This window comes from Pseudoliparis swirei, chromosome 1 (assembly GCF_029220125.1).
Source record: "Pseudoliparis swirei isolate HS2019 ecotype Mariana Trench chromosome 1, NWPU_hadal_v1, whole genome shotgun sequence".
In the NCBI taxonomy this organism is placed as follows: Eukaryota; Metazoa; Chordata; class Actinopteri; order Perciformes; family Liparidae; genus Pseudoliparis; species Pseudoliparis swirei.
The window spans coordinates 6,628,893-6,642,231 of NC_079388.1; the positions used below are offsets into that span (position 1 = coordinate 6,628,893).

General features: G+C 43.7%; 1 protein-coding gene across 1 annotated transcript; it reads right to left on the bottom strand.

Moving 5' to 3' along the window:
- Positions 1-589: 589 nt before the first annotated feature.
- On the bottom strand, positions 590-9,482 carry LOC130192760 (proton-coupled zinc antiporter SLC30A8-like). Its single transcript, XM_056412900.1, has 9 exons — positions 9,128-9,482; positions 7,794-7,960; positions 6,710-6,856; positions 5,754-5,907; positions 5,376-5,536; positions 4,291-4,403; positions 3,332-3,437; positions 3,073-3,207; positions 590-1,955 (listed from the first exon to the last, which is right to left on the bottom strand). Exons 1-9 carry the CDS (start codon positions 9,199-9,201, stop codon positions 1,810-1,812), a joined length of 1,203 nt encoding a protein of 400 aa, XP_056268875.1. The 5' UTR covers positions 9,202-9,482; the 3' UTR covers positions 590-1,809.
- Positions 9,483-13,339: the final 3,857 nt, after the last annotated feature.

A 13,339-nucleotide genomic window follows, 5' to 3' on the forward strand; every position in this document is an offset into this window, starting at 1 on the left:
GGCACTTGGGTTGGTACACGTGGGTTTATAAGAGGGTCGTTGGTCTGATCCTCAGTGGTCCATGGGGACCTTTGGTCAGCTCAGATTCTATTTGACGTTTATAACGTATATGTTTTAGATGTTATTTCTTATCTAGTAAATCATGTTTAGCGTGACTGTATAGAACTTTTAAAACTTTGCCAACAACACACATTGGCATGCAATCACCATTGCAAAACATTGATGAAATAGCACCGTACAACAGTAAAGTACTGGATTGTTGTAGTCAATAACTGATGTACATCCCTTAAAAATCTACAGTTTTAGTTGGACTCTCTTCCATCATGTAAACAAGTTTGACTCTCAAACTCTCTGAAACCCAAACTGGCCGCCCAGGAACACAAATAAAAGCGCACAAACCGTCTTAATGTCAAGGAGGTGGAGGACCCGAGGGATCCTCACGCCACTCAAGACAATGGATCCGTCTGTGGGCTTGTTGCCCGGCAACAGATGAGCTGGTGTCGGCAGTGAGGGTTTAAATGGACGCATTGTTCCATCGTGTAGGATTTTATGACATTGTAAATTGGACTGTGAAAGCAAAACTCATAAGTATTGGAAAAGGAATATTTTATTGAATATTTAATTTTGCCTTCAAACTGTACAAAAATGCAAAGGCGAGACACTAATGAACACACATGTGATGCTCTCATCACTCACACACACAGTACTTCTGAGAATGCTGGTGTATTAATCACCAAATAGAAGTACCTATTGTTTGATATTTTCATACCACATTGTGTGCAAATGGCTGTCTCCTATGTCTTGATTTCATTGGTTAATGCTCAAAACAGACGGTACTTTCTCATTGGCCGCATTGCTTTAAATAAGGTCACCACAGTAGTTAAAAATGTGCTTTTAGGATATTGAGCAGACCGTAAGTGTGTAATTAATATATATATATATTTTAATCACATAAATGAACCACCCCTATAAATAATCAACAGCAAATGTATCACAGTCACATATAAAGTTAACAATTTGCCAATGATGACCACCAGTACTCCAGCCTTTGCTCGATTAGGAGTTTTTTTATTATATTATAAATTTATCGCTGTAACAATAATATAAAATATTACAGCTTCTCAGAGAACACAGGCTTGTGGGATATAAGTTACTAAAGTCCAGGGGTTTACATATTTATTAAAAATGATTTAATGCGTCGCTGAGGTGAATAAGTGCCACGTGCACATTTAAAGAAGTTACTCCCCCCAAACACGACACCAGAGCAAATCATGCCTACGTATGCCTGTTGTTGAAGGGATAACATCAAATGAGAAGTTCTTGAGTTTGACTGCATTATATTTTAAATTGAGCAATTTCCTTTAAATAAATCGAGTGTTTGACGCCAATTTAACAAAAATGTAAAAATGTATAGATTCATAAAAAGGGTGAATTTAGTCGATACAGTTCATTTTGATTTATAGTTCAACAAAAACACTGAAAAAGCAAATTAATTATCTAGTTGACACGACGGGATCGTTGTGGGCATAGAGGAGCCTTTGTTCTAAAAGTATTTAAATCGTGAGAGAGCGCTCGCCCTTCACTCGGGCACGTTCTAGTTTCAATCTAAATATTTCTTGGGGCCCATCAGCACACGGGGCACCGAGGGCACTCGGTCACACGTCTTTGGCGTGAACGTCACGGTAAGAACACAAGACCTCAGGAACCGGTGGGCAGTGCGGATGCTGCGGCACGTCGGAGCCCGGCAGAGTGTGCCGATGGGCTCGGGCGGGGGTGGGGGGGGGGGTGAAGGACCGCGGAGCCACGCCCCTACATCTTGGGGTCCTCACACATGGTACAGCCGGGCTTCAGGTCGGCCTGCCTCTCCATTTGAATGGTAACGGAGTGGAAGTTGAAGGAGGAGACGCAAGCCTGCGTCATCTCTCTGAGGACAGTCTGAGCGTCCACCGTCTCGTCTGTGGGAAGGAGAGGACGGAGGACAGAGGAGAGGATGGAGGGGAGAGGACGGAGGAGAGGATGGAGGACATGTCAGCGGAACGCATCTGTAGTCGCCTCAGTGTGTAGATACGTGCGTGACACGATCTATTTTCTAGCATGGGTGTACACATGTGTAACATCTTCAATGACCATGACTTAGTGTGTGTGTGTGTGTGTGAGTGAGTGAGTGAGTTTAAACTCTTTCAACGCAAGTAGTGAAAAAGATAAACGCAGGGCTCTCAAGTGTCACGCATTGAACGTGAGACTCACGCATTTCGGTCTTAAGTCACGCACTCCCGCCACACATCGTATTTCTCACGCTGAAAAAAACTCAGCTATTTAATGTTTTAATATGCCGCAGCACGCAACCTTTGCTCATGTGCAACTTTCTATTTCTACTCCAATATAATTCAGCTTTTTTTAAATATAAAACTAACTTTTTACTCCACTTCCTTCATCAGACAGCTCTACTCCGGATTACTTTTCAAACTAAGACATCTAAAAAAGTTTTACACCAAGGGTCCAGTTTTCTTTTTTCCCCCCTTGACATTAAATATGATTTGATCCGGTTAGTTTTTATCCACGAGAAACCGAGGGAGGCGGAGGATTCTACGTTGGCTTTGAACGTCCACCTCCGATAGGACAGCAGCGCACTCCTGTCAGACGGGCTGAAGGGGATATTACCACACAGACTATAGAGCAAGATATCATGATTCTGAGAGAACAGACATGTGGGAAATATTTTGTATGGGCAGAAAGTTTTTTTATAGATAAGCAAAAATCTGACAAACAAATCCGGTCTAATAAAGTCCGAGGGGGATATTAATTGACATGAATTGAATGCATCGTTGACGTGAATGAGTGCCGGATGCAGATGTAAAGAATGACTCAAAAGGAGGAGGGAAGAGTCGACTCGGCAGTTATGACATTAATTGAGAAGTTGATCTCCAGGAGAATAAATATTTGAAAGCATATAAAAGGCCCGAGAGCCTCAGATTTTATTATTTTTTTCTAAATTTCAGCCGACGCCTGAACTTGGCATTCTTGCCGCGTACAAATTTTCCAGAATGCCGAAAGTGAAGCGTTTCATCTCACCAATGGCGACGTGTGCACTCAGCACAGTCTGGTTCATGGTGAGGGCCCAGATGTGAAGGTTGTGGACCGCCTTCACCCCCTTCACGCCGAGCAGACCGTCGCGCACCTCGCCGTACTTCATCCCCGCCGGCGTGCCTGAGCGACACGGGGAACATGTGCGGCTTAGGGAAACGATGAGGCGGCAAAATAAATCAAAAAGAGAGGAAAGAGCTGCAAACTCTGCGCGCTGCCGTCGTTTCCGGGGGATTCAGAGCCTCACCGTTCATCAGGACGAGGAGAATATCCCTCAGGATGGTGAAGGTGGTGCACAAGACAAATATGGAGAACAGGAAGGTGCAGATGGGGTCCGCCATCTTATATTCAGGCTGAAACAAAACAAATAAACGCAGACGGTATATTTGGGCTCGGCCAAGGCATCAAAAGGTTAGAGCTGAAGTAGTTTTAAAGATTTCTCTTTTCTCCAGTCATAGTTGTGGAGGCTTGAGGGACTTTTGCAAATTATTGAAGTGTTTTTTTTATTTTATTTAAGAGGAGCAAAACATTGTGCAGACGGGACCCCAACGAGGACGCTGGGGTCCAGAACACACGGCGCCATCTTTCCTGCACACACACACATCTCATCGTGGGAGTGTTTTTAGCACAGAGAAATACACACAGAGTGCTGGAAGAAGACGAAGATCATCTTCATCATATTCAGGGGGCGACTCTTCTGTAACATTATTTTTTTAAACCTTCATCACTGATGGGAATATATGACAATTAATGCCTCAGCTCAATCTTTAATTGGAGTAGAATGTTGTATCTCTAAATCACAAGTAATAATAGTTACTAAAGGAACTTTTAAGAGGTTTGGGCTTATTTTTTTAGGGTTAGAAATAAAGAAATGTTGCATTTTATTTGTAGTTTGTCCTGAGTTTCGTTTAGCGTTTGTATCGAATGGTGAAAAAGCTTGAATTGCAAACTTTGACACTTTACTTCACATTGATTTACCTCTCGCAGCTAATGCATCGACTAAGTGAAGCAGGATTTAGGTTAGCGGTGGCTTTATTGGGAAGGAAATGTCAAATCTGCAAAAAAATAAAAAAATAAACCACAGAAAACTTTGCTGAACAACGTTGTAAAACGCTGACGTGCAGCAACAAACCCAGTAGCACACAAATTAACTTTCACGCTGCAGACCTCCCACACTCGGTGCACACGCCGAGAGAGAACGCTGACCTTGAAGAAGATGATGATGGCGCTGAGGAACACGCTGACGCTCTGGAGGAGATCTCCCAACACGTGGACGAAGGCCGCTCGCACGCTGGCGTTGTGCTGCTGGACCCGCCCCCCTGAAACACAAGCGGTCCAGTGCAGGGTTCATACACATTGACCAGTGGATTTCCAGGACTTTAAACCAAATCTCCATGACCAAAAATTGTGAAATCTCGGTGTATACAGTACATGATAGTGGATCATCCCGGAGCTACTGTTGCTATGGCCTACGAGCTTCGCAGTCATTCACAGCGCGGAAAGAAAAAAAAATTGCCTGACTCAGCGTAAATGAACATGTCAATATAACACATTTTCATGACTTTTGTGATGTCTTTTTTTCAAGGACTTTTACCGGCCTGGAAATAACAATATTAAAATTCCATGACTTCCAGGTTTTCCATGACCGTAAGAACCCTGCCAGTAAGCGTCAGGTTCGTATACAGATACTGGGGACGTTAGACAATTCATTAGCACATTCTCCTCCAAACACATTATTAGCACTCTACAATTTTATGTTGAACTTTTGTCCTTCAAGCCTTTTTCTATTCTCGGGTTTATATTAAATGTATTGGTCAACATGTTTTGAATTCAAAGTGACAGCAGCTCTAACCAACTAACACAGAAACCATTTCCAGTTCACCAATTTGCTTCCATTCTCATATTTTTGACAACACACACAAATTTCACACACTGTTAATCAAGGGGTCCCAAATCCTGATATAGAATATGTCACCAGTAGGGGGCCTGCTGTTCTTTTGGAAAGCTCGGGATGAGAGGCATTTAAGCCGGAAATTCGGTACAGCGTCAGTTTTCCAACAAACCTTGAAAAAGTCCCAAACTTTTACTCATTCCAGGGTTTTGGCATAGCATCAGCCTTTCACACACACACATACACACACATAAACACACACGATTGGTAATATTCAAATTCTACAGCCAGCAATTCAGCGTGGCGTCAGCGTTTTGTCCTTCATATTTCTGATTAATAGCTTTTCTAGGATATCTAGGACGCGTCGGCTTGTCACTATCTTCTCTCCCGTGAACCGTACCGTCGACGGCCCTGTTCTGCTCGGCGTCGGCCGGGTCTCCTCCCTGGTGCGTGTGGTCCGAAGCGGGGTGGCGCTCGCTCCCCTTCTTGTGGCCGTGGCCGTGTGAGGCGAGCCCCCCGTGACTGTGGCCGTGGCCGGACTGGTGAAGGATGAGGGCCATGCTTTAGGAGGGGGAGGAACACAGAACATCGTTTTCAAAGTGCGACTCTAAATCAGCTCTAAATATAAACATCCCACAGCACAGACCCCCCCCCACCCCTCCCTCCCTCCCCAAGAGTCCATCAAAGTAGATACGGTATATTGCTTTAATTAAAAATGGGGAGCATTCAAAGACGATAAAAGCGCCACAAATGAAAGCCGATGGCGTATTTCACTCACACGATATTAGCCAGCAGAGCACAGCCGGAGGTAATGAGCATGATGGTGCCCTCGATGGTGTAGTTATTATTGATGAGGCGCTCCACAGCCAGGTAAACCAACACCCCCGTTACCAGCCAGATGGTGAAGACCGACAGCAGAGAACCCAGAATCTCTGCATGGGAGGACAAATTAAGGGTGGGGGGGTGGGGGGGGGAGCATAATATAAATAAATATCACACGTCGGGGGGAAAATACTGACTGATATCTGCCCCACATAACAGAATTTAACTCCAAATGGCACAAATAATAACTTGAAAATTGCTTGATATGGAAGTCAAATGAAGGGACGAGACTTCGTTAAACTGTCCGAGGTCGACTCCTCCTTCGTCTCTAATTACCAGAGCAGCACTTTACAGATGTTCTGCTCGGACTGCGAATGCACCACAGCTCTCAAGCCAACTTGTTGTGGTTGCACTGGTGAGAGGCAACGTGAGAACCATAATGTTGTGGCCGCGCACTGCCGAGCCGCTTGAGATGTCAAAGCGTCTCATCGACGTCAGTCAACACTTACAATTCATCTTAAAATAAAAAAAATAAAAGAAAGTCGGCCTGAATCAACGGAATGACGTCACCTTTCCGGTGATGCGTACGCTATATTTAGAAAACGTTCATCACTTCATCGTAAAGCCAATTAAGACGTAGAAATGCATCTACTCTCTCTTCTGTACAGGTGAGTTTCACTTTCAGTTCAGTTCCATCTCAAAAATATCCAAAATATCGCAGACATTGATCTTTTCTTTCCTTTCCATTTTCGTGAAATCGTCATAAATGGCATAGGAATTCGCGACAGTGACCTTCGGCCCCAAAATTCTGGATCGGTTCCTCGTCTATAACCCCGGTGGTTGTTTGAGGGCCTCGGCTCCCGGCGTTCCGGAGGCCTCGTGCTCTCCAGCAAAAGGAGGCGGCGGTCGTACCTGCGCGATGCCATCCGTAGCTGAGCTTGTGAGTGGCAGGTCGGGAGGAGAGCCAGAGGGATAACAGGCTGATGAGGAAGCTGATGAAGTCGACGAGCAGGTGGGCGGCGTCCGTCATCACCGCAAGGCTGCCTGCGAAATAGCCACCTTCAGAAGGACAGACCATCAGTCTGCATTAATATTAAACCAGCGCACTGCTGACATGTTGGATTGATACTCGTGGAGGAGGCTGAATAAACCACCAGAATGTCATAATTCAATTAACTTTTGTTTAATTAAATAAACCAACAAAATGGCACACATAAGTGTCGCTATGTAGAAAGTTGAGGAAAGAACTGAACATCTGTCACCACATTTTGAAGAATAAAATGAAGTAGTAGAGAAGCAGGAGAAGTGAAAGGACACGAAGACGAAAAGGCGAAATAGTGAGATGGAGGTGTCTGAATGAGTGACATTTAATCTTAAATGTAAATAGTTCTTATTGAGTTGGGAAAAACTCTGTTTAAAATGAGTAAATGCCAATTCAAATACATCTTAATTCTAAAAGTGAACCCTCCTCAAGTTTAACATTAACTCTGGATCACATTTTAGGTTGGAAATTAAAGTTTCGGTGATCAATAATTAGATTTTATGGAGGGGGAGAGTAAACTGATGTTTAAAAGAGATAAACTGTACACGGACTTACTTTTAAGATGGTTTAGTGCATCGTGAATTATAGTTAAATCTGGTTTTAAATTATCCTTGTTGGCGTTTCAAAGCCATACAAACCGAATGTTAAAACTCTAATTCAATACTATATTTCCATGTCAACACAGTGGATGTGAATGTGCCACATTGCAGCTCTGGCCAAACAAAAACTAAATAAAATCTGTGAAATAAGAGCAATAAAACGTTTTTTTTTTTACTTTCACACATAAAACATGAAGTCCTGGGCCGTTGTGTGAGTTTGGTTTGGTTAAATGTTTGGATGCGTGTCGCTCCGGAGACGAGACGTCCTGCGCCTGAAAACTCTGAATCCAGTTTTTAAACCTAAATGGATTCAATTATACGAGAGAAAAGAGCAACGGGAAGCCCAACGACTCACCGAGGATTTCACCGATCATGAACACCAGGCAGATGGCGGACACCACGTACAACCTCCGCTTGGCCACTTTCTTCTCCCGCTCACGATCCTCCCGGGCGTGGCTGTTGTCATGGCAATGCTTGATGGAGCCGGTGGTGTCTACCTGCGACGCCATCTGGTTGGGCGAACTGGACGTACATTAAAAAATGTAATTAAAATCAGACTGAATGGAGCGGCTCGGTGGGACTGCGGCTCTTTAACATTCGTTAGTCGTCATGATGGCGATGAAAACGACCATTATTGCTTCACTTAACCGATAAATTAGTTCTTATTATTTGTTAAATATTTGTCAAAAGTTCAGAGAGCAAAATCAATAAATGTCTGAAGAGAATGTTTTGCATTTCTTGTTGTATAAATGAGTTTATCGTAAAAAAAATTGGGCAATAAATACGAATTCTGCTCCCCTTTAGACATCCGTCCAGTACCCGTTGGACCATGAATATTGTGAAAACAAGTTCGTTCTGCAGTACATGAAGAATAGTTGGTGAGCTCACTGGTTCGGATGGGTGCTCATAGTAGGAGTAACTTGGGGATCGATGTTCATTATTCTGTGTGATTTCGGACGCCTGCTCGGCCCGGCTCAGCCCAGACTGATGAAGGTGAATAAATGGATTAAAAGGGAGTCGACAGCTTGTATTTTGGGATGTTTATTTATACCGGAAGTGTCAGATACCAACAGTATGACTGCAGATCAGATTGTGTGGGTTTTCTTTTTTTTAAGATTTATGAATTGTTAGAAATAAGAACAAATTAAATAAACTTTATGAGTGGATGCAAAATCATTAGTTTGTTTTCCTTGAAATTTAAAAAAAAAAAAAAGGTAGATTTAGTTGTAGAATGCAACCTGAGAACAACTTTAGGGTGTTTTCCCTCAAGCGGAGGCACATATTTACACAACTGAGCTGATGATTTATAAAGAGGGATGTTAAAACCAATCGTTGACACCGGTGATAACTGAAGTCCACCTTTGCGCCACTTGGCTGCGAGTGGTTTGCGCACCGCTTCTCAGAGCAGCAGCCCGTGAGCAGCCCGTGTGGAACAAGGTAACGTGGGCAAAGACAGTGCCAACTGCACAACATGACTGACTCTTTTTTTCCTTTTCTCCCCCCACAAATGTTTGATATACACTCACGAGTTACGGAGTTACTTGTGTGTGTGTGTATATATATATTATATATATCATAATAAAGCTCCCTGAACAGTCAGATTAACGCGTGTGAGAGTTAATTGGTCAACGGACGTGAATTGTTGTTATATTCCAATTTAGTGCACAAATTAAAGAGTACAAAGTTTACCTCGACACGGCGGTGTGCGCGCTGGTCAAGCCCGATATCAGCCGCACTCTCTCTGGGTCCTTCTTCTTGAACATGATTGATTGGCTTCTTGGAGAGCGACGAATTAAAAACCCCAAAAAGTGACAAACTGGAATAAAAACACGCTCCAAAAAATTAATTAATTAAAAAAAGGACTCAAATGTGACGTAGACGTGGGTCTGAGAGCTGCAGCCAAACGCAACGTGTATATGTTCAGGTGGAGAGTCCTCTTGGAGCCTCGCTCCCTCGTCGCCCTCCCTGATTACTGTGCAGCTGGTCCGGGCGCACGCGATGCGGACAAGCCTTGTGATCGCCGCTGTTGACGCGCGCCGTGTGCAAATGCATCGCGGCGTGCAGCACTTCCAGAGAAGGGGGGTGGATGCGGGGGTTAAAGTTGAATAAAAGTCTCCCACTCTCGAGGCCAAAAAGCAGGCGAGGGGACGAGGGAAAGTTCGTGTTGCGTTAAAGGTAGCGCTAAAAAAAAAAGGAGGATAAATTCAACATTCAAATCAAAGTTCCGGTGTTCACATCTCCATCAGGGAGGGGGGGCGTTCGGGGGGTGTTTTTGTTCAGCCGGCTAAAACTTAAGTCATTCAGGACCCGCCCACCCTTCCTTGGGCAACCAGCACTCTACGATTACGCAATCAAACGAAGGGCCGCGCGCGCGTCTCCATCACGGTTCCTGTCTGATGCCAGGCTTCCTCGTCCCAGTTCTCATGTTGGATGCTTTTCTTGTTTCTTTCTTTGGGATGAACGTTTTGAACACGTAGTAGAACTGGCATGTGTTTTACATTCATTTATTTTTGACTTGTTGATTGTCAGCGAATAAAGTCCACCTCCATGTGTGTGTTTTTCTTCTTCTATTCTTTTACTCAACAGGTAAACGCGCATATAAAGGCAGATATTGGAGTTTTTTGTTGTTGTTACGTCTAACTTTTTCTATAGAAAAATAACAACGCACACAAATACACATTTTCAAAGCAGTGTATATTTTCTATGTTTTGAATAAACCTACGTTTTGTATTTCATGACATCTTCATGAACCACACATTTACATCTCGCGTTGAGAGGATGCACTCGGTCTCACATCAAGGTTTAAAACTAAGTTGCAAAACAGTCTCATAACTAAGTTATTGTAAAGTTTACCAAGCTGAGGTTGTATGAACCCGCAGGAAAGAATAAAAAGCCCTCTAGCGCTGAAAGACAACCAGTTGTTACTCCTAAATGTACCACATGGGGGCGACACTGAGCCATGTTCAAGTGTTTGCGGTCACCAGGATTTTAATAATGCAGATTATTGTGTTGTTGGTATTATTTCTCATTTATATATATTTTAGTTTTTATGTCAAATTTTCTCCATAACTCTTTTGTCTCCTCACCATCTGGTGGTGGAATGTTGCCATTAACATATCGAGTACTTTCCACGTCACTGGATAGATTATATAGAATAATATTAACAAATAAATGACGATGATGTATTGTTGAAGGTTAATATATATTTTTTACTGATCCCCGGAGGGATATTCACGAGCTACTCAGCCGTATGTTAAGTAATTCAAACTAAAATAAACCCGCCTGCAGCTGCAATATTAAAGGGATGAACACATCCATCAATCATAATGATAATCCAATTATATAAATATTGAAGAGGGCCACTACACAAAAAACTTTTACTTTTAGTACTTTAAGTATATTTTGATGCGAATACCTTTTTACTTTAACTTAAGTGACATTTTGAGTGTAGGGGTATTTCTGTGGTATTTCTATTTGTACTTTATTTATACCTCAGTTGGATGAGGCGGTCCCTCTCCTGTCCCAAAACAAACAGTCTAGCATTTTAATTTAATATAAATAGTGATATGGATACAAAGAGATAATAATTAAAGGAGGGGGAAATAAAGGTATTTAACCTAATTGTCAGTTATACTCATTCACAAAGCAACTGTTGACGTCACAGCTCTTACAACAGACACCACGGCTCAGCCGTCTCCTTGGAGCCGCATTGAGAAAGAGACGTGCACATTGAGACTAAAATGCAGCTTTTGTTTTAGAACTTTTGAAAGTGGTGACTTTTGTTTTATTGAAAAAGGTCTAAAAGTGGACTCAGATTCAACTCTAAAAATAACTTTCAATGTGTCAGTGTTGCTGTATCCGTCAATAGCGTCTGTGTTTGGTTTGCCAAGGTGTGTGTGTGTGTGTGTGTGTGTGTGTGTGTGTGTGTGTGTGTGTGTGTGTGTGTGTGTGTGTGTGTGTGTGTGTGTGTGTGTGTGTGTGTGTGTGTGTGTGTGTGTGTGAATAGGTGGTGTTGCTAGGGGCTGCAGAGTGAGGGTAAGATGCCACTAGAAGGGTTAGTTACACATGGCTGTAGTTACTGTTCTTAAGCTCCTGACCCGCTCTCACCAGACCATGAGGGCCCTATACATACACTAAAGTCCTCTGTGTGTGTGTGTGTTCTGTCCTCCCTGCATCCTCTTTAAAGACACAAACAACAACACACCAGAACTATTGAAAGTGTTTTTCAAGATACAAAACTGCTGTCGTCCATGGCACAAAGTGGCAGTTAACTCCAGGTCAGGCATCTGTACAATGCACTGACGTCAGACCTGCTCCGTCAACATTCACACTGCTGAGAGACAACGGGTGTGGGTGTGTGTGGGGGGGGGGGGAGAGTCAGAGTTCCCCATAAGTCGTCAGAACAGCGAGGGATCTCATAACGGGAGAGGAGAATTCAGACGAGGCTGCATCCTCACGACCGCCGAGGGTCGAGGAGGAGACCGCTGACCAGGAGACCGCTGACCGGGCGCGATGGAGGTGGTCCTAACCAGACTGCGGGACTTCTCCTGCAAGACCGCCACCTTTGAGGACTGCAGGCCGGCAGCACGGGGCGCAGCACGCAGGGACCCTCGCAGGGCCGGGTGCACGGCTGCAGAGGGAGGCAGCACACTGGACATAGAGAGCGCGCTGGCCTGGCTGCGAAGGGAACTGGTAAGAGACGGAGGCTCGCTCTGCTTTCCACACGCACTCCACGTCACTGTGTGTTTACTGCTGTAACTGCACAGTATTTAGTATTTAAAGTACTTTATACTTGGATTTTGTACTTTTTAATGTAGTTGGACAGCTATTTGTACAATGGTTTTACACACAAGACATTTGATTAGATATCAAAATAGGATGCATCTATGATTTTTTTGCGATCGATCAAGTTCTCTGCATACCCACGCAGGTCATGGTGGAGTTGTGCATCAGTTGCACTAAGAACAATTAGCAAGATAGCCCCTAAAATCAATGGTGACCTTGTCAAGATGGCATAATGAACATTATTTTAACAATAAACAGAGAGAATTACAAACGGACACATTGAAGGGAATGAGCCCAGATATCCAATTAATATACAATGAAAATAAAACGTAGATTTCAAACTGTTATGCTACGTTTTAGCATTTGAAATAATCTCAAAGTTGTCACATTCATGTGGCCACGCAACCAGAGTTACATAGTCTCGCTTTAAGTACTTTTTTCCGGTAATATGCCGGATATTTACTTGGAACAGACGGAAGGTCAAGTCATCCATCACCTCCCGGACCATCCCGGTGCTTTTGTGTGGGAGTTTATTGCCCTTTTGTTCCTTTAGATGCATGATGTAGGTCATGTTGTTACAATGTCAAACCCGTTTAAAGAGGCTGTGTGTGTGTGTGTCTGTTTGCACCTCTTTGAGCGACCGTGTAAGGCCCATTGTCGCAGCCTAATATATCACTTGGCATTTAGTACATTCACCCAGACAGCTCATCATAGTAACCGAGTGTCCTCCACACACACAGAGGAGGACACACCGCGTGTCTGAGTAGGAGCCCAACCAAAGCAGCCGGTAAAACAGAGGCCTCCTGCTCGGTGTAATCGGTCCCCGCTGTGCGGAGGTCATGAATGACGACGTCTGGATTTGACTCACCTTCACGGACTGTTGAGGATTCACCGTGTGGCAAAGTCCCAGATCTGATGGAGCCGGTGTTTCTCGTCAGTTGTAATGAAAGTAAAGCAACCAAACGTCCGAGCTGAAGCTCATTTAGTAGCTGCTCTCACGCTTTTGAATCATATCGCAGACGGAGACGGAAACACGACTGTACAGATGTCTTCTGTTTTCCAACTTGAGTTTTAAAAGTTGATTATTGACCGTGGAAACAGCCGAAGACCAAACAC